At 51.3% G+C, this 21,155-nt stretch overlaps 2 protein-coding genes and 1 long non-coding RNA gene across 3 annotated transcripts in view; 1 reads left to right on the top strand and 2 right to left on the bottom strand.

Annotated features, from left to right (window-relative positions):
- Positions 1-21,155, bottom strand: part of LOC140218868 (uncharacterized) — a 140,826-nt gene that overhangs the window by 55,013 nt on the left and 64,658 nt on the right. The gene's annotated exons all lie outside the window — the stretch shown is intronic.
- LOC129382233 (uncharacterized) lies at positions 3,991-7,356 on the top strand. Its single transcript, XM_055065842.2, has 5 exons — positions 3,991-4,410; positions 4,474-4,582; positions 4,795-4,912; positions 5,276-5,640; positions 6,036-7,356. The coding sequence occupies exons 1-5, from the start codon at positions 4,145-4,147 to the stop codon at positions 6,282-6,284; spliced, it is 1,107 nt and encodes a 368-aa protein (XP_054921817.2). The 5' UTR covers positions 3,991-4,144; the 3' UTR covers positions 6,285-7,356.
- Positions 7,347-10,299, bottom strand: LOC129387494 (putative nuclease HARBI1). Its single transcript, XM_055076455.1, has 3 exons — positions 9,532-10,299; positions 9,300-9,441; positions 7,347-8,786 (listed from the first exon to the last, which is right to left on the bottom strand). The coding sequence occupies exons 1-3, from the start codon at positions 10,075-10,077 to the stop codon at positions 8,287-8,289; spliced, it is 1,188 nt and encodes a 395-aa protein (XP_054932430.1). The 5' UTR covers positions 10,078-10,299; the 3' UTR covers positions 7,347-8,286.

Genomic DNA, 21,155 nt, shown 5'->3' with positions numbered 1-21,155 from the left:
GCGAACTGCAGAGACGAAACAGTTCTTCTACGGCGTCCGCAACGAACTGACGACCGCGATCGCTAATGATCACACGGGGGGCACCATGTCGAAGAATAATGAATCGAAGCAAAAACGTTGCAACGGATGCAGCTGTTGAAGATGGTATGGCCGCCGTTTCCGCGTAACGGGTCAGATGGTCGACACATACGATCACCCATCGGTTGCCGTTAGATGATCGGGGAAATGGGCCCAGAAGATCGATACCCACTTGTTCAAATGGCAGGCGAGGCGGAGGCAGAGGTTGGAGAAGACCTGGCGGAGCGGTCGCAGGGCGCTTGTAGCGTTGACATTGTCCGCAACTGGCGACGTAGTGCTTGACTGTGTCCCGCATTCTGGGCCAGTAAAAACGCTCCTGTGTCCGGTTCAAAGTTCTTATGAATCCTAGATGGCCAGAGGTCACATCGTTGTGCATGGCTCTCAGTATGTCCGTTCGCAGACTCTGCGGCACCACCAGAAGGAACCGTGCGCCTTTAGCCGAATAATTGGTATTGTAAAGCAGGCCGTCACGGACACAAAATCGACCGGTGGCTCCAGGACGCGATGCGGCTACAAATAGAGGTTCCAAACTAATATCATTTTCCTGCTCTGCTTTGAAAGTCATCGAGTCTGGGAATGTAGAAGAAATGGGAGCAAAACAGTCATCAAAATTGTCTTCGTCACACTCCGTCGTCGTCAGAGGAAGACGGGAGAGACAGTCCGCATCTGCGTGGCGACGCCCGGACTTGTAGGAAACAACGGAGTCGTACTCCTGCAGTCGAAGAGCCCAACGTGCCAGTCGTCCAATCAGGTCACGGAGATTCACCAACCAGCACAACGCGTGGTGGTCAGTAATGATAGTGAACGGGCGTCTGTAGATATAGGGTCGAAATTTGCGGACAGCGAAAACAGCTGCCAAGCATTCTTGCTCGGTCACAGTATAATTGCGTTCCGCCTTAGTCAAAGAGCGACTAGCATAAGCCACAACGTGTTCAGCTCCTTGATGACGTTGCACAAGTACGGCACCGATGCCGATGCCACTGGCATCAGCGTGCACTTCCGTAGGTGCGGATGCATCGAAGTGACGCAATATGTGCCCTGGCCTGAGTTGAAATTTTAGCTGACGGAACGCGTCGTCGCAAGCCGATGTCCAGTTGAAGGGGACGGCTTTTTGGAGAAGACATGTTAGGGGGTACACAACGTCGGCAAATCTTGGAACGAAGCGACGAAATTACGAGCACAGGCCCAAGAAACTCCTCAACTCCCGCACTGACTTCGGTGCTTCGAAGGAGCTGACTGCCCCAATCTTCCGTGGATCTGGCCGCACACCGTTTTTGTCGACCAGATGCCCAAGTACTAACGTCTCCGTTTCTCCGAAACGGCATTTCTTGGAATTTAGGATCAAGCCGGCTTGTTTGACACAATCCAGAACAAGATTGAGACGGCTGTTATGTTCACTCAATGTGCTGCCAAAAATCACCACATCATCGAGGTAGCACAAACAAATTTCCCATTTAAGTCCTCGGAGGATAGTATCCATGAATCGTTCGAATGTTGCTGGCGCGTTACGAAGGCCGAACGGCATAACGTTAAATTCATAAGAACCGTCTGGTGTCACGAAGGCCGTTTTCTCCTTATCGTCTGGGTGCATGGGTATCTACCAATACCCTGATCGCAAATCCAGTGATGAAAAGCCGGCAGCGGAATGTAGGCAGTCGATGACATCATCAATTATAGGAAGCGGATACACATCCTTTTTGGTGACCGCATTCAGTTTCCTGTAATCAACGCAAAACCGCCACGATCCATCCTTCTTCTTTAGTAAGATGACTGGTGCTGCCCACGGACTAGAAGGCTCTTGAAGAACACTTTTCCGCAACATGTCTTTCACCTATTCAGCAATAACTGTCCTCTCTGTTGAAGAAACGCGGTAAGGCTTTTGCCGAATGGGGTGCGCAGATCCGGTGTCCATTCTGTGGCGAGCACGAGAACGCGGGAGTGAAGCCTGCGTGTCGCCTTGTGTGAAATCGAACACAGAAAGATGTGCCCACAAAACATGTGTGAGAGCGCGGCGCTCATGTGAGGGCAGTGGCTTGTTGATCATTCTTAGGATCTGCTCTTCAGAAATGCTTCGTTGGGGATCGCTAGTATGAGACTGCTCCTCCTCGCTTAGAACTGTAATGGAGCTGTAGGTAATCTCGTCAAATTCAGCGAGCTTCATATTGTTACGTAGGAAGACACCGACGAAAAGCTATTTACAAGTATATTTACAAGGCCATACGCCGCAGTTGGCGAAGAGGCAACAGCCCGCGCTAGCTTCCAATCGTCGTCGTCGTCTTCTTACTGCTCGGCTCTTCGTCATTGGAAATGCTATCCCGTAGCACTAGCCCCGGGGGAAGAAGCGCCGTCCCGGAGCGACTAAAGGCCGGACTCTGAAGCAGTGTAGTAGGTCTTGAGCCTACTGATGTGCACGACATCACTGGATGCCAGAGTAGATGACGAGATTGAGCTCACAGGAGCAATTTCGTACGTCACAGGCGTCACCTGACGCAGCACGCGGTAGGGCCCTGTGTATCGCGAAAGGAGCTTTTCTGAAAGTCCGACGTGACGAGAGGGCGACCACAGGAGCACGAGTGCACCAGGCGAAAACTGTACGTCACGGTGGCGGGCGTTGTACTGACGCTGCTGCGTAGTTTGCGAGTCCGTCAGTCGAGCACGGGCAAGCTGGCGTGCGTGGTCGGCGAGGGCGATGGCGTCGCGCGCATACTCGGTTGTTGAGATCGCAGCAGGAGGAAGTACCGTGTCAAGGGGCAAGGTTTGTTCGCGACCGTAGAGTAGATAAAGTGGAGAAAATCCAGCGGTGTCGTGCCGGGAAGAATTATAAGCAAATGTGACGTAAGGAAGGGCAACGTCCCAGTCGTGGTGGTCCTTCGAAACGTACTTGGACAGCATGTCGGTAAGAGTACGGTTTAACCGCTCTGTCAGGCCATTGGTTTGAGGATGGTATGAGGTACTCAGCTTGTGTTGAATAGAGCAGGAACGCACAATGTCGGCGATAACTTTCGAGAGGAAGTTACGACCACGGTCAGTAAGCAGCTGTCGCGGGGCGCCATGCACTAAGATAATGTCACGCAAGAGAAAGTCCGCGACGTCAGTGGCGCAACTGGTAGGGAGAGCCCGCGTGATAGCGTATCGGGTGGCGTAGTCAGGGGTGCGATTTTGTAGAAATGACTTTTTTCATGCCAATGCCTTCTCGCGTGACGTCACCGATTTTGGAAATTGTGTGTACGTAGGCACGACGTTTTCTTGGATCGTCCAATCAGAAGCTCCCTTCATTGGCCGGATGTTTCTTTCGTATTCTCTTCTCTTTTTCCGGGACTGTATAGCAAATTTGTTTTGTAAAACGGCACTTAATAAAAGCGGACTTCCATGCTGCGTAAAGCAAATTCATTTTGTTACAGTACAACGCAAAAGCTGCCGCAGTCCAAAGAAATGCAAACGCAAGTGCTCTATTTTTGAAGTCGTAGCCACATAGTAGTCGGATGTGCATCCAATCCATGCCGTTGAGCGCAAGCAAAATGGCAGCCTTTGTTTACCTGTGAACAGCTGACAGCCCCTAGCGTGTCTGTCTGAACAGCTGACAGCCTCTTGCGTGCCCGTAATTGCGGCCCCGCCCCCGTCAGATACTGATTGAGGTGAGTAATTATTGCTCGTGTAGTGCTTGCATTGTCGTGTGGTTTTCGCTGCATGTCTGACGTGTGATAATTTCTTCTTTAGGAAGAGCCAAGAAGAATTATCCGTAGCCCCCGAGGTGAAACTTTGCAACATAGTGGATCGAGAACTGTCAAGGCATTTTCCATAGGGCACCGCCATGACATAACGATAGCTTCCTTAAAGTTATCGCTGCATCGGTAATACTTCCTGCACTGATACGCTCCGAGAAAGAAGCTGCTACAACATTAAATGTGAGTAGTGACTTCACCTTTTTTTACATTAGTGGTATAAAAAGGCAGAAATAAGTCGTAGTGAGCACTTTATGCAGGCGCTTAGCTTAGACAGAATGTTTGCCTCTAAATTTCTTACTGTGCTGCGGGCCGGCTGAAATTCCCAATTTGACAAAGAGAAAATGGCAGCAAAAGGGCCGCGGGTGTCCAAAGAGCAGGCGGCTATTCTCGTGCAGTTCATCGAGCAGCACCCATACCTGGCGAGAGCTTCTACAGAGTTCTCGCCACGTATGACTGCTGCTCGAAAAAACGAACTGTGGGAGGAGGTGGCGGCGGTGCTTAACGCACAGGGGCCAGCCGTAAAGGCCACCAGCCGTTGGCGGAACCATTGGGCCAAGATGGCCCATAAAGCGAAAAAAGAAGCGGCCAGGGCCGCGAGCGAGAAGAGGTGAGCTTCTAATGATGCTGACAGTAACGTAGTTTCACGTTGTCGTTGTTGCCGTGTTTGCAGGGCTACTGGAGGTGGCAAAGTGGGTGGCGTGGACGGCCGCGTCCTCGACGTCCTTATGAGGACAGGAGGGGTCCTTGTTTCCCCCCCTGAGTACTTCCCCGATAGCGAGGTGCGTACATTGGATTTAAAGAAGTGTTGTTTGTGTGACCTGCTGTGACCTCACAAATTTTCAGCATTACATTGTAACACAATATTGCAAAATTTTTAAGCCCTTTTTTTGTGCAAGTGACAATATAGGTTATGTACTCTGAGCAGCAACTTGTGTACATGATGCGCATTGCACACACTGCTCGCAATGTCTGAACACTACTCTGATTGCAGGACGAGGCAAGTTCAGAGGAAGCTGCAGGGCCCAGCGGTTCCCGCAGAAATCTACCAGCGACAACTGCTTTCGTGGTGTCGGGCCCTGCAGCTGTTGCTGGGCCAAGTGGCCTTACACGTAAGGCAGTGACCTAGCTTTTGTAGTAGCATTGTTGTTTGCAGTTGCTGTATGATCTTGCTATGAAGTAAAGTACGTCACTCTGCTGTTATTACCGTTGTGTCGAACATCCAGCTCTCATTCATGGAGGAGAAATGCAACACTACAAATGACATCATGTTGTAATAGAGATTCCTTGTGCTTCTTAAGGGTTACTGCTACCAGCAACTTTCTGTGGCATCTTTTGCTCTAACTACCTGTTTTGTGTATCATTTTTGTAGCTATGCAGCTATAATGACATTTCAAAGTGACTGGTTAGGACAATCAATCTGTGTAGGTCGGATAACAGTGAATGAGCAGTCTTTGCTTTTGCTTTGCATGAAGAGCCACCGGCTACGCCCCAGGTGCTGCGGCCTACCACCCAGGTGCCTCAGCCAACCCCGCAGGTGCCGCAGCCAACCCCGCAGGTGCCGCAGCCAACCCCGCAGGTGCCGCAGCCAACCCCGCAGCTGCCGCAGCCAACCCCGCAGGTGCCGAAACCAACCCCGCAGGTGCCACAGCCTACCCCCCAGGTGCCGCAGCCTACCCCTCGAGAGCCACGGGCTCCCCGTAGACAGCCCAGGCAGCAGGAACTTGATGGTGCTGTGATGACGGCTACTGCCGCATACGTTCGCCAGAGCCAGTTGGAGGAAGCCAGAGTTCAAGAGGACACTCGCTTCCGCCAACAACTGCTGGAGCAAAACCGGCAGGTATGTGCAAGGCCACAGATGTATATTTTTCTGCGTATGAAATTGATGAGCATATGACCTCTCTAAAAATTATATTAATCAGTGAACAAGCATAATGTATACGTGTAGTCCTGTGGTGATATCTTGTACACATTCGCGTGATATAACATGTGTAAATATCTACGCAATTATGTGGCAAAAAGAAAAAAGTGGCGTTGAATTCAAGGAAGCAGGTATAGCAATGTAACACATCTTAATGGAATGCGACGGCACAAGTTTGATGAGCCAGAAAGATATTTCCAGTGTTTGAACATACAATGACAAGACAATAGCCTGCAAATGGGGATGAATGCAACACACAAAGGCCCTGTTACTGAGCTTCTGTAATTAAACTAATTACACATCTTTGCTAACAGCACCACGAGGCCCACCTGCAGAGCCTGCGGCAGCACCACGAGGCCCACATGGAGAGCCTGCGGCACCTCGGGGAGGAGGTGGCGGCAATGCGGGAAGTGGAGTCTCAGCGCCTTGAAGTGCAGCGGCAACGCCTCGAAGTGGCGCGTCGGTCGCACGAGACCAACGAGCGCCTGCTTCAGCTGCTGCTGGCTGCACTGGGGCATGGTGGCAGCCAAGCCCCTCCCCCCTCTCAGGCCCCACATAATTAAAGGATGCAAAGGTAGCATAGGCAAGGAATTTGTAACTTATCTTAAAATTTGCTGATGTATTAATGATATGAAGGGCAAATATTGCTAGTTTGCAAATAAATAATTGCTGAAGTCACCCTTTAATGCAACCATAAGTAGCATAGCCGTTGCAGCATGAATTTTTTCTTCAAGGTTTACTTCAGCCATAAGAGCGTGCACACCATCAGGCTCACCTGCAAAAGTGCCTGTAGGCCTGGTGTGTGCGGGCATTCCGACTGTGGCGCTGCAATTTTGAGGTGCCTAGTTATTGTCATGTCAATTTAAGCACGACGCCACACTGCAAGTGTTCTACAATTTAATCCTTGTCATCGAATGGTGAAATTTTCAGGCCTTACTATAATGTCGAAAGCAACCTGTCAATATACACAGCAAAAAAGAAAAAAGTTATGAAAATTCCTTGCCTATGCTCCTTCTTTTCATTTGTAATGTTTATTTTTTGTTTGTTGCATATGCATATTTGTTTGTGTCACTACGTACTGAGCTGGAATGTCTCTTTTCTTGCACATCTGTCTCATTATCAAACAATTTGTTGTCATTCAGTAATCTTTCAGGTTGTGATACATTGTATTTTAGCCCTTGTGGTGCAATTTGTGTGTAATATTTATGCAGTTTGTCTTACTGAATATCATAATATGGTGCTATGGCTCTTTCAGTTTGAGCGCCACAACAGCATGTTCCTTTCACATGTAGTGATGTACCTATACATTTCGCTGTGATAAATATTCGGTTGGCATGTGATTTAAGCACCTGCTCATTTCTGTTTCTGGTGCAGTTTAAGCCAGTTGTTATTACTGTGTACTTGTGCAGTGTACAACAGTTTTCTTAAACGATGCATGCCGTTACCTGTGATATATTACGATGCAAGAACAATGTGATCCGATATTTATTCCAACGTGTCTGTGATATGTTGCATAATGTCTCTACTACTGAGTACTCATGATTCTCACACTTCTTCAATGTAGAGACTGTCGCATGTGATGTGTGCATAAACAAGTGTATGTTGAAGACTGAAATACAGAAAGGTGCAGTTTTCCTCTAGTGCTTTTATTTACACATCGCAACCACATTTCTAGTGCTAGCTTGCACTGTACAAATATTACTGATTAACATTGCTGAGTTCTGCTATATACAAGTGAGGTCACTTTGTTAAAATCTATCAACTGCTCGTGCGTGCACACACTTCACGGGAGCCACAGCGTTTGACATGTCGGATGACCAGTTGGACGGCATTTTCGTCACTCGAAAGGAACTTTGCCGTTGTTGCGAGACAAAATGGTGGAGGACCTAGAAGCTGCGCGTGCAACAGCACGTTCCATGGAGCGGAAGGTGTGACGTGCACTGTACATCTTGGCTTCTGTGAGCTTCTCTGTGCTAGTAGAAAGTGAGGAGACAGGTGCTTATGTCCATCAATGCGTAAGGGGATACGAGTAAGAATCGGGCTACATGCATCTAGATGACGACAGCAGCAGCAAGCAAATTGTGGCAGACACTTTGAATATGCACTTATTTTTAGCTTGCTTTCAATCTCATATGTCACCTCTAACGATACTGTTTTACTTACTATAAGTGCAGGCTTTACATAACCCTTCACTACACAACTTTTATGTACCCACCGTGGTTGCTCAGTGGCTATGGTGTTAGGCTGCTGAGCACGAGGGATCGAATCCCGGCCACGGCGGCTGCATTGCGAAAACACCCGTGTACTTAGATTTAGGTGCACGTCAAAGAACCCCAGGTGGTCGAAATTTCCGGAGCCCTCCACTACGGCGTGCCTCATAATCGGAAAGTGGTTTTGGCACGTAAAACCCCATAATTTAATTTTTTTATCAACTTTTACATTTCTCAACAAATCATGAATGCTTTGCATTACGCAGACATCAACTACAACTTAGCACGGGAAATGTATCTGCAATTTCACAGCATGAAATGCACAATGCAATTACTTAAAACTGTGTGCATGCACCTAACGATGCTGACGCTGCTGTTGACGTCGCAGCTGCCGCCGCACGCTCCTCAAATAACGCATGTGCTGCGCACGGGTTGTTCCAAACATGCCAATGACATTGTCGCGAACAGCCCGCCCTCTCAAGTAGTGCATTCTAGAGCCCGTGTTACGGGGCAGACTGTGTGGCATGGGGTCGCCGTTATTGTCAAGCTCACTACTACTACTGCCGCTGCTGCTGTCGTCATCACTGTCATCGCCTGACTCGTCGCCTTCAGAAAGGCGAAGGTTGTGCAACACAGCACATGCCGCGACAATGTTGGCTGCACGTTCCGGCTCGTAGAGGAGGGTGCGATATCGCTGAAGACAGCGGAAACGGCTCTTTAAGAGCCCAATGCACCTCTCCACTACGGAACGCATGGCGGCATGTGCTGTGTTGTACTGCCCCTCGGCTGTGTGCACTGGAGGATGGCCAGGAACCGGGGTAAGGAGCCACGGCTCCAAGGGGTAGCCACTGTCACCTGCACAAAGATGGAAATAGTACATTGAGTACTCCGCTGACGAGAGGCAAGTTGTCAACTGAGGAAAGCTACAGCATCATTCAACAAAGGTAGACTTCAGGGTTGCAAGTCCCAAGTAAAAGCATGAGTTGAGCATGTCCATACCCGTCACAAACTCTTAACCAATTTACAAGTGTACGCGGTGCCTGCCACAAACAAGAAATCAACACTTGTTGGTGCTATCAATGACAGTAGTAGCAGTAATGTGTGTTCATTTCTTCTGCTTCTGGCAGTCACTGGGTGCAGAAAGCACTAATACGTGTTGCTTTCGTCAGCTCCTCGCAGACACATAATGTGCTTGTAACTTAACACTTCGAACATTGCCAATGGTGGCAGTCAATGTCTTAATTTTCTTTTTTTACTCCGGAATTACTGATGTTCTTGTGGTTTGGTTAAAAGTTTGGGTTGGAGCGGACACGGCGTTCTGCGCTGCTGAAGCGTGACTGCGCCAAAAAAAAATGTTTTTTTTCTCACCGAGGAGGTATTCCCCGGCATTCACGATGCGCCCCGCTTGGAACCGCCGGCGCAACCATGTCGTCCGCCAGACAAAAGCGTCGTGGTCCGACCCCGGTCGCATAGGGTCCAAGGCCAAGATTTTCATGTCCGCGTCGCAGATCTGAGGTAAAACGTAAACCAGAGAAAGTGCCCGTTGGCAAGAGCAACGTAACTTTCAAAAAGGATCGCAGAAAACGTGAGTTTTACTTACGAACATGCAGTTGAGGGCGTAGTATCCCTTGCGGCACATGAACACAGCCTTGCGCTCACCCTTGGGTGCGATGATGGCTATGAGGCTGCCGTCTACGCATCCGATGACGCCGGGGATAACGCCGCGCCGAAGGAAACCCTCCTTCACGGCTGCCTTTTCCTCGGCTGTCTTTGGAAAATGGACCCACTTGTTGCGGGCCCCTGCGTTCACGACAGCCTCTGCCACACGTCGCACGCACTCGCTCACCGTCGACTGCGACACACGGATCGTCTCCTCGCTCCCAACGGACGCTTGGAAGCTCCCGGTAGCAAAGAAGCGCAGCGCACACAACACTTTCCGCTCCACCGACAGTCCCGTCGCTCGCTCAGCTTCTAGTTCCCCCGCCAGTTCCTCGCACAACAACCGCACCGTTCCCTTCGAGAGGCGAAAACGCCGTCGAAAATGGTCATCCGGCATGTCAAACGCGTCGTCTGGCTCTCCCTGTTCACGTCGGCGACGGCGAAGAGCCACGGCCATAGCGATCAGAGGGGCGGCCATTTTTTTCATGCCTTCGGAAACGACCCTGCCTCTGGCCGTTCCAAAAATCCGTGCCTTTTGCTCCGCATAATGAGTGCCTCAACGTCACGATGACGATTACAGTTTTTGCGGGTTCCTGACGTCGCGTGATTGACAGACAAAATGGGCGCGGCCCGGTCATTTTCGACCAATGGCTGCTCAGTGATGGCGGCAAAAGGCATGGAAAAAGTAATAGAATTGCTACAAAATCGCACCCCAGTTGCGATGGCTACCCAATTGTTCCCAGAGGATGACGTGGGAAAGGGACAGAGGAGGTCTAATCCAACACGAAAGAACGGTTCCACAGGGACGGTGATCGGCTGGAGATGACCTGAAGGTAGCACCTGAGGTGTTTTCCGAAGCTGGCATGCATCACAGGCAGCAACATAGCGTCGGACGGAGCGAGCGAGACCAGGCCAATAGAAGCGGCGGCGCACGCGGTCGTATGTGCGGGTTACCCCAAGATGTCCTGTAGTGGGTGCGTCATGCATCTCAAAGAGCACAGTCTGTCGTAGATGTTTTGGTACGCCAAGAAAAAGATCAGGGCCATCAGGGAGGAAGTTCCTTTGGTACAGAATGCCGCCCTGGAGGACATATCGGCGAACGGATGCGTCGGTAGGTGTAGAGCGCAGACGCTCGATGAGTGCTCGCAGCGATAGGTCTCAGTACTGCTCATCGCCGATGTTAGCGAAGGCAGACACAGAGAAAATGCCGTCGCCGGTACTACTGTCGGCGTCGTCAGGCTCGTCTACGGGGTAGCGAGACAGGCAGTCAGCGTCCTTGTGTAGTCGGCCAGATTTGTAGGTGACAGAGAACGAATATTCTTGGAGGCGTAAGGCCCAGTGAACAAGTCTTCCTGTACGGTCTTTCAATGAGCATAACCAGCAAAGCGCGTGATGGTCTGTGACAACGGAAATGGGTCGGCCATATAAGTATGGGCGGAACTTCACAACCGCCCAAACTAGGGCCAGACACTCACGCTCAGTGATGGAATAGCAGCGCTCCGCGGGCGAGAGGAGCCTGCTGGCGTAAGCGATAACACGGTCGTGGCCACGCTGGCGTTGTGCCAGTACTGCGCCAATTCCGTGACCGCTGGTATCAGTACGGACTTCGGTAGGCGCAGAAGGATCGAAATGGGCCAGAACGGGAGGCGTTGTGAGAAGGTCGATTAGAAGCGAGAATGCAGAGGCCTCGTTATCGCCCCACTGGAAAGGGGCGTGTTTTTTCAAAAGCTCGGTTAGTGGTCGTGCTATGGCCGCGAAATTTTTCACGAAACGGCGGAAGTACGAGCAAAGGCCGATGAAGCTGCGCACATCCTTGACACACTTTGGAACAGGGAAGTGCGTAACAGCATGGATCTTGCCTGGGTCCGGTTGCACTCCGTTCGCGTCAACGAGATGTCCAAGGACGGTAATCTGGAGACGGCCGATTTGACACTTCGATGCGTTGAGTTGCAGACCGGCTCGCCGAAAAACGTCCAGGACTGCTGAGAGGCGCTCGAGGTGCGTAGCGAATGTTCGGGAGAGTACTATAACGTCGTCCAAGTAGCACAGGCACGTGGACCATTTGAAACGGTGAAGAAGGGAGTCCATGATGCGTTCCAATGTGGCAGGAGCGTTACATAGGCCGAACGGCATCACTTTGTATTGATAAAGACCTTCGGGTGTTACAAAGGCAGTCTTCTCGAGGACGAGATCGTCCACGGCAATCTGCCAATAGCCGGAGCTAAGGTCAATAGAGGAGAAATAGCGAGCACCGTGGAGGCAGTCAAGGGCGTCATCAATCCGAGGTAGGGGATACACGTCCTTTTTGGTAACCCTGTTAAGGTGCCAATAATCCACGCAAAAGCGCCATGAGCCATCCTTCTTTTTTACCAGCACAACATGTTACGCCCATGGACTACATGACGGTTCAATAATGTTCTTGGTAAGCATTTTGCGATCTTCGGTGTGAATAACTTGACGCCCAGCCGGTGATACTCGATACGGGCGCCGATGAATAGGAGGGGCGTCGCCGGTATTAATGCGATGTTTAACAGCTGTTGTTTGGGCCAAAGGACGATAGTTAAAGTCAAAAATATCTTGGTAGGAAATCAGAACGCGGTAGAGCGCACGAGCGTGCTCGGACGGCATGTCGGGTGCAATCATTTTCTGTAAGTTGGCGATGGTACAAGTTGCCGACTGCGATGGTAGGGAGGATCGGCTTAATTGTCGTCTACTGAAATCGATGCTACAGAGTGATCCTCGAATGAGCAAAGTTGGGCCAGAGATATCCCACGTGGCAGCACTTGTGTCGTCAAGCCAAAATTGACCACTGGCATGCAGACGCAATTCGCCGTAATAGATAAAACTGTATGAGGTACTGTGATCCCGTGTGTAAGGAGGACGTCTCGCATAGGAGCCGCGATGTAGTGACCGTCGGGGACTGGTGGGGATGACACGAAGTCAACGTAAGTCAGTGCCGAAGGTGGCAAGTGAACGAAGTCGACGGAACTGAGGCGAGTAGGGTGTTCAGCGGGATCCAGAACAGGCAGGTCGAGGCGGAGAGTACTGGCGGAGTAATCGATGAGACCAGAATGTGCGGAGAGGAAGTCTAAGCCGAGGATGATATCGTGGGGACAGTGAGCGATGCCTGTGAATAGCACGGTAGTGGAGCGATCGGCGAAGGAGACGCGGGCGGCACACATACCAATTACAGGGGCTGTTCCGCCATCGGCGACATGGACAACAGGCGTCGTGGCGGGCGTGATTATTTTCCTCAGTCGGTTACGAAGGTCAGCGCTCATTACCGAAAAATGTGCCCCAGTGTCTACGAGATCAGATACAGGAACACCGTCGACTTGCACGTCAAGAAGGTTCAGATGAGTGGGCAACGTCAGGAGAGGATTTGGCAGCCTAGGGAGCAATGCTGCGTCACCTCGAGGCGCTGCATCGTCTAGTTTTCCGGCTGGGAGCGGCGTCCGAAGGGAGTCGGCGAATAAGAGCGACGGGGCTGGGGGGAGCGAGATTGTCGTCGTTGGGGCGAAGGCGAACGAGAATAGGGGCGGTTCGGCGCAGGAGAATCGGTGGCGGCATTATCTGAGCGGGCAGCATAGGGACGAGAAAGGCCACCTGGGGGGCGAGAGTAGGCAGTATATGTAGACTGGTTTGGGGAACTCCAGCGACTGCGACAGTGCCGAGAAATGTGCCCATTTCGATGGCAGTGAAAACAAATTGGCTTGTCGTCTGCAGTGCGCAATTCAGAGGGGTTGCGGAAACGTGGTGGGTAAGAAGATACGGGACGGAGCGGAATCGAAGAAGCCGGGCGGGTATCAGGACGATGGGCTGAGCAGATGGTGTGAATACCCATGTTGGCGAACTCGTGGCGGACAACTGCCTGGATCAGGGAAACAGTGACTGCAGGTGCATTGGAGGGGCTGGAGTCAAAGGCAGCCGGTTAGGCGGCCTCGATCTCACGCCGGACAATCCTAGTAACATCGCCAGTGTTGTTGGGACGAGGAGCGTCGGCACAGGAAGATGTCGCTGGGGTGTGGGCAGACGGGCAAAGTGTAGGTCGATACGTCGGCTTTTAGCGAGTTCCAGGCGGCGGCACTATTTTATAACTGCATCCACCGTCGCCACGTTGTTAAATACGAGCAAGTTGAAGGCGTCATCGGCAATGCCTTTGAGGATGTGGGAGACCTTGTCGGACTCAGTCATGTGTGCGTCAACTTTGCGGCACTGAGCGAAGACGTCCTGAATGTACGTGACGTAGGGCTCCGTTGATGTCTGCACACGGCCAGAAAGCGCCTTCTGCGCGGCAAGTTGGTGACCGTAGGCGTTGCCGAACAAGTCTCGGAGCTTTTGCTTAAGCGAATCCCAACTGGTGAGCTTATCTTCGTGCGTCCGATAGCAAACTCGAGGTGTGCCACCAAGGTAAAAGACTACGTTCGAGAGCATGATAGTAGGGTCCCACCGGTTATTGCCGCTCACGTGTTCGTACAGGCTGATCCAGTCCTCGACGTCTTCCCCTTCTTTTCCCGAGAATACGCCAGGATCACGGGGAGCGGGGAGAGTGATGTAGGTCGTCGAAGTGGCAGCAGGTGTCGGAGCCGGCGGAGTCGAGTTGTCGTCGCCGGGAGCCATGAAGGAAGGCTCGACGTACCGTCCACTGCGAAGCTCCGTGACGAGGTACAGGGAACGTCCACCTCCACCAGATATGTTACGTAGGAAGACACCGCCGAAAAGCTATTTACAAGTGTATTTGCAAGGCCATACGCCGCAGTTGGCCAAGAGGCAACAGCCCGCGCTAGCTTCCAATCGTCGTCGTCTTCTTCTTACTGCTCGGCTCTTCGTCATCGCAAATACTATCCCGTAGCAATATCACGCGGGAGAACGGCAGGGACGCAAGAAGAACCGAAAGCCGACAAATTTGAGGCGCCATTCACTACTCTCACGACAGAGTGTGGTACAAGTACATCTTTCTTTGCGCAGCTCGACGTAAGTGGCTGGACTTGCGCGTCAAACGATGAAAGGGCGGCAGCAGCGAAATTGACAGAGATACGTGACAGCGACCAAGGCGGTAGCAGCAAATCGTTAGAAACAACACAATAGTTTTTCACTGGTAAGGATGTGTCGGCAAGGGTGGCGAGAAGCGCGCTATTCAAAGTAATTTCGCCGTGCCAGAGTTAACGGATGCACCACAATCCTGAAGAAAGTCAATCCCGAGAATCACATCATGAGTGCATCGCGGTAGTACGAGAAATTCTGTTTTAAGATCTTGTACTCCGAATAAAACACTTGCAACACAAATACCAAGGGGAACTAGGCACTCTCCACTGACACCACGAAACGTCACACCATCATTCCACGGGAACATGACTTTCCGACCCAGCCTCTCTTTGAAAGTCACACTCATGACGGAAACGGTAGCACCAGTATCCACTAATGCTGTTGCAGGTATGCTATCAATTAACACACGCACTTTGTTCTTCACCATCATAATAGGCAGAGGAGTATTTCGTAGAGACGCAGACTGTCCGGCGACCTGACCTCCATCGGCCGCGCCGGCTAGTTTTCCGGCGGCGGTGGAGGCGTAGCACGACGCCGTGGTGACAGTGAACGGCGGCTGGTTGGGGGCGTCAGGCTGCGGTCTGAAGCTGGCGAGCCACTCCTTCTACTATACTGACGGAAGGTATTCCGAGGTGGCGCGCCTGTGGTGTTTGCAGGGTCTATCGGCCAGCGGTCGTCATAACTATCACGTCCAAAATTAGGCCAAGTTGGTGGTGGGCCATATGTTGTTGTCTGTCAGCGCCGGCGACAAAATCGAGCAATGTGTCCTGAGGCGCCACAGCTGTAACATACAGGCGATGCGCGACCGACGTTGTATGCCTCGGAGTCAACCCTGGGACGCCGCGAATAATAAACGCGATCTTCCGAATTCCGATTCGTGGTGGTAGCTCGACGAGTTCGTTGGTCGTGCGTCATGTCGTCGGGAATGGTACGTCGGTGCTGTCGCAGCTGATCGACTCGACAGTCTGCAACGCCTGGCATGGCAGACAATGCTGACACAGCAGATGCATGTTCTTGAGGTTGGTTGGAAGCGCAACCAAGCTGTTCGACATCCGCCCCTTTGGTGTGTCGTTCAAGTTCTTCGCGGACAATTTGCCTTATAGTTGCTGCAAGGTCAAATTGAAAGCTGTAGTTGTCGTTTTCGTCAACGCTTGCCACCGTTGTGACATTTGCTAGTCTGCCAAACTTTGGCGTGATACGGCGCAGCTTCAAGGCCTCAAATGTGCGGCAATGCTTGATGAGGTCGGCGACCGAGGCGAGACTCTCCTTTCCGATTAAGTAATTGTAAACATCCTCGGCTATGCCTTGGAGAAAGTATCCAACCTTGTCCTCTTCGGACATTCGAGGATTGACAGTCTTGCAGAGCTTCAGGATCGCCTCTATGTACGTAGTACAGGTCTCACCTGGGACTTGAGCGCGCTGAAGCAATGTCTGCTCCGCCCGCTTCCTGTTCGTGGTGGAATCGCCAAAGCACTCTGTGAGGTGAGTAACGAAGCTGTCCCACGTTGTGAACGTATCTTCATGGTTCTCGAACCACACTAGCGCCGTGTCTGTGAGGAACAGAACCACATTGTCGAGCTGAGTCGTGGAGTTCCAGCCGTTGTACTTGCTCACACGCTTGTAGTGGGTGAGCCATTCCTCCACGTCCTCGCCCAATTTTCCAGAGAAAGGGCGGGGCTCCATCTGATGCACCCAGGCACCGGTTGTTCGCACTGGAGCAGCCAGAGAAGGCTGTTGGTCGCAGCTGTGGGACATCGGGGTCTCAAGTGGTGTTGGAGGCAGTCGAGCGAGGCGTCGGCTCCGGCGTGGCATTTGCTGCAGCAGCTCCGTCGTCTTGGTGGAAGTACCCCGCACCTCCACCACAATACTGTTACAGTTAATGTTAAACCGGCTTTATTCAAGGGACGAGATTGATGGTACAGTCAAGATGGCGTCCTGAGGCTGCACCAGCTCACGTCTTCTTTCTCTTCTCCTCGCCCGGCTCTTGCCATAGCAATAGCTTTCATTGATTACGAGAAAGCGTTTGATTCTGTCGAAACCTCAGCAGTCATGGAGGCATTACGGAATCAGGGTGTAGAAGAGCCGTATGTAAAAATACTGAAAGATATCTATAGCGGCTCCACAGCCACCGTAGTCCTCCATAAAGAAAGCAACAAAATCCCAATAAAGAAAGGCGTCAGGCAGGGAGATACGATCTCTCCAATGCTATTCACAGCGTGGTTACAGGAGGTATTCAGAGACCTGGATTGGTAAGAATTGGGGATAAAAGTTAATGGAGAATACCTTAGTAACTTGCGATTCGCTGATGATATTGCCTTGCTTAGTAACTCAGGGGACCAATTGCAATGCATGTTCACTGACCCAGGTCAGTGATCATGCATTGCACGAACATGTTCATGACATGCATCGAACGAACATGGTCACAGGCAAAGTGGTAGAGTGGGTCTAAAAATTAATCTGCAGAAAACTAAAGTAATGTCTAACAGTCTTGGAAGAGAACAGCAATTTACAATAGGTAGCGAGGCACTGGAAGTGGTAAGGGAATACATCTACTTAGGGCAGGTAGTGACGGCGGATCCGGATCATGAGACGGAAATAATGAGAAGAATAAGAATTGGCTGGGGTGCGTTTGGCAGGCATTCTGAGATCATGAACAGCAGGTTGCCATTATCCCTCAAGAGAAAAGTGTATAATAGCTGTGTCTTACTAGTACTCACCTACGGGGCAAAAACCTGGAGGCTTACGAAAAGGGTTCTACTTAAATTGAGGACGACGCAACGAGCTTTGGAAAGAAGAATGATGGGTGTAACGTTAAGGGATAAGAAAAGAGCAGATTGGGTGAGGGAACAAACGCGAGTTAATGACATCTTAGTTGAAATCAAGAAAAAGAAATTGGCATGGGCAGGACATGTAATGAGGAGGGAAGATAACCGATGGTCATTAAGGGCTACGGACTGGATTCCAAGGGAAGGGAAGCGTAGCAGTGGGTGGCAGAAAGTTAGGCGGGCGGATGAGATTAAGAAGTTTGCAGGGACGACATGGCCACAATTATTACATGACCGCCGTTGTTGGAGAAGTATGGGAGAGGCCTTTGCGCTGCAGTGGGCGTAACCAGGCTGATGATGATGATGATGATGATGATGATGATATCGATACTGGAATCAGCAGATCAGGAAAGAAGCGTTTTATATTGCAACGGAACAGCCGCCACAGTGAGGCTGCACTGAGGAGGAGGAAGACGACGTGGGCCCGCCTGATATAGCGTCGCTATTTTGGCCTTCCGTTAGCTTCCCTGTAAATAAATTGTATATAGTATTGGGCTCCAGCTACACGTAACATTAGTTTGGTGGAGGTGGACGTTCCCCGTACCCGTCATGGAGCTTCGCAGTGGTAGCAACGGCGACAGTGCAACTTCGGCTCCTGCTGGCGGCACTTCATCTACGCAACCGTCTCCGCCTGCAGCCCCGACCTACGTCGCCGTTTCCCCCCCTCGGGATCCTGGTGTTTTCAACGGAGTCGGCAGTCCTGATGTTGACGACTGGCTCCGCTTATACGAACGTGGCAGCACAAGTCACAGGTGGGATCCGACTATTATACTTGCGAACGTTCTTTTCTAGCTCGATGGAGCTCATGGTTCCAGACTCACGAAGAGGAGATCTCGAGCTCGGATCTCTTCAAAGAGAACCTCCGCGACCTTTTATGCGAAGCATACTAGCCGCACAACCACGCTCTTCCTTGCTGCGCCGCGCGCGGCCGCGTAGCTACCATATGACGTCATAGCAGCTGCAAAAGCGGAGGCTCAACTCGTGCGCTCGCTTGCGGTCGCACAGATGGTACTGCGGCCTAACTCCCGCTCCTCCCGCTAGGGCACTGACGTCAGAACAGCTGCAAGCCGGGCTCAACTCTTGCAAGATGGGCTGGGTGGGAATCGAACCAGGGTCTCCGGAGTGTGAGACGAAGACGCTACCACTGAGCCACGAGCATTTTTTTTCTTTATTACTGAACCACGGGTACGATGCTTCAAAGCGGTACAAAAGCGCCTCTAGTGAATGCGGTGTTGCCTTATAAACGAGCTGTTTCTAAGGTTCAGGCGTGCGTCGCTTGCTCAGGCGCACATTTCGTTGCCGCGCCAAACGCTGGATTGCTCGACGCTCACCGCGTCCAATGCGGGGCGCGTAGTCGCTGCGCCGTAGCCCATTGTCTTACACCCCTTGGCGGGTCGACGGGAACGCTGTCGCGTTCCAATCTTGAAGGCGAAGCAGAGTAACGCATGAGTTGTTTCTTCGTCTAGCCGAACCAAATATAGCCAAGCGACAGCAGTTCACCAGGCTAAACAGTGGTTCAACAACGAAAATAAAGGCTAGTATGCTTCGCATCCTGGCCTTAACCTTAGCTAAGCCACAGCCATTTTTGGCAATCCTTTTGGTCGCCAAGTCAATGCCAAGCCCTTGCCACACTTGTACAGACGTCAACCGAGTCCTACGTGTCGTACATTCTCGACGTCTTGGCGCTTTGTGCCAAGGCAGACCCGACCATGTCTGAGGACGATAAGGTTAATCACGTCCTCAAATGCATTGCTTACGACGCCTTCAATTTACTGGTGTTTACGAACCTCACCAGCATCGATTGTTGAGAATGACGAGCTGCAATGCGGGATTGCCACCCAATTACGACTGGGGAACAAGACGCGCATCCCCCACTCTCCGTCGCTTCAGCTAGGATGCGTTCGATGAAGCGGGCTTTGTGCTGAAAACCGCCGCCACCACTCTAGCCCCATCGCCGTTGTGACGGAATGAGTTCGTCGGATGAACTATTGTGCCCGAACTCCCCAGCGCGTACCTGATCTGCTACGCGTGCGTGAGCTGCCGCGGGAAAGCCGTTTTTTGTTGCTTCTCACGCGCCGGCCGGCACGCAGGACAACGAGCTACCCAGAATGTCTCCGAGGTACCCGGAACGACTCCCCTCTGACGTCGGCTGCGGACATCGGAATATGTGTGCCTTTGTGTGCGTAAACTGTTCTGCGGCGCGGCGGCGAATTTACAATGAGTAAACGAACGTTCGCGTCACCTTGTATCGCCGGCGGACCGAGTGTTTAAAAACGGCTGTTGTGCGGATGCTCGACACACTTCTCTCGTGCAGTCATGTTGGACTGACACTCTTTTGCTCAAGCAGTCATGTTAGAGTGATTTAAATACTGTAAATAAACCCATATTCCTCGTTCTCGATGAGAAGCAGTTCTTCCCTTCATCAACGTCCTCAGCGTGGATAAGTTGGACGACGGCATGGGCCAGCTACCTTCGAATTCATGCCGGACTCCAATCTTGACAAAGGACCACGAGCGATGGGATTGAGCCCCCAATCCTGACAACTGGCTGACAGCGGTGAGATGGACTTTGCGACATGGTGCTGTATCTGCGGTGAGTGCTTGATTCTTGCTTTGACTCTCTAGGCTTCATTTTGTGGTTGTTCTGTTTAGAACTGTAAGGAAGCTAGATTGTTGAGCGTTAGCTAGGTTGTGTTTTCCTAGCTAGATTTAGAGGGCAGAATCAAGGCAGTAAAGCAGCAATCATGGAGTTAAGGACACTGCTGAGAGACGAGTTGTTTATTGTTGGTGAGGAACTGGGCCTAGATGTACGGAAGGAAATGCTAAAATCGGAATTACTGAAGCTAATTTCCGAACAGGCCAGTGAGGAAGAAATTGAAATGGGGTTTGAACTTCTGAAAAGGAGAGAAGAACGAAAGAGAAAAGAACAAGAAAGAGAGGGACGCGAGTTAAGAAAAATGCAACTTGAACTTGAAAGCAAACGTTTGGAGTTGTCTCAAGGGAGTGAAGGCACTCTGGGACGATCAAATGAGGCAGAATCGTACCGCATGGACAGGCTATTAAAGCCATTTGAGGTCGGGACCGACATAGGCTTGTTCCTTTGCAATTTTGAAAGGACTTGCGAAAAGATGAACTTCGGCCCGAGTACATTGCCACAGCGGTTGCTGTCTATGTTGCCGTGTGAGGCGGCGGAGGTAATCGCCAGACTGAGTGCACAGGATGCATATGATTATGCAAAAGTTAAGGCTAGTCTCCTGAAGAAATACCGCCTTTCAGCCGAAGCTTTTCGGCAAAGGTTGAGGAGCACAGGCAAGAAAGATAGCGAGGGCTATCCGGAGTTTGCATATAGCTTAAAGGCCAACCTTGTCGAGTGGCTTAAAAGCGCGGAAGCGTACGACAGCAGAGACATGATCATTGAATGGATGTGTCTAGAGCAGTTTTACAAAACCATCCCCCAAGCTGTGAAACTGTGGGTGCAAGACAGAGGTAATGTAAACACTGTGGAAAGGGCGGCTGAATTAGCCGAAGAGTACGCAACCCGTAGAAAGTTGAACGCCGAGGAAGGAAACTGGGACGGTCGAAATGGACCGCGGAAACCATTTCCGTTCAAAAGGGGTGCGCAGACTAGACGATCGGAGCCTGTAGACATGGCGGAAAAGCCCGCAGAAAAGAGCGAGGAGAAACTTAACGGAGAA

This window comes from Dermacentor andersoni, chromosome 6 (assembly GCF_023375885.2).
Source record: "Dermacentor andersoni chromosome 6, qqDerAnde1_hic_scaffold, whole genome shotgun sequence".
Lineage (NCBI taxonomy): Eukaryota > Metazoa > Arthropoda > Arachnida > Ixodida > Ixodidae > Dermacentor > Dermacentor andersoni.
Note: the sequence above shows the minus strand (reverse complement) of the source record. Positions and strands in the feature narration are given on the sequence as shown.

Bases quoted from the DNA above. Each gene is read 5' to 3' on its own strand.
- LOC129387494 (XM_055076455.1), bottom strand. From the start codon at position 10,077: ATGAAAAAAATGGCCGCCCCTCTGATCGCTATGGCCGTGGCTCTTCGC. The intron at 9,442-9,531 runs GTAAGTAAAACT...GTTTTACCTCAG, and splicing joins ACGCCCTCAACTGCATGTTC to ATCTGCGACGCGGACATGAA. The intron at 8,787-9,299 runs GTGAGAAAAAAA...ATCTTTGTGCAG, and splicing joins TGCCGGGGAATACCTCCTCG to GTGACAGTGGCTACCCCTTG.
- LOC129382233 (XM_055065842.2), top strand. From the start codon at position 4,145: ATGGCAGCAAAAGGGCCGCGGGTGTCCAAAGAGCAGGCGGCTATTCTC. The intron at 4,913-5,275 runs GTAAGGCAGTGA...CTTTGCATGAAG, and splicing joins TGGGCCAAGTGGCCTTACAC to AGCCACCGGCTACGCCCCAG. The intron at 5,641-6,035 runs GTATGTGCAAGG...CTTTGCTAACAG, and splicing joins TGCTGGAGCAAAACCGGCAG to CACCACGAGGCCCACCTGCA.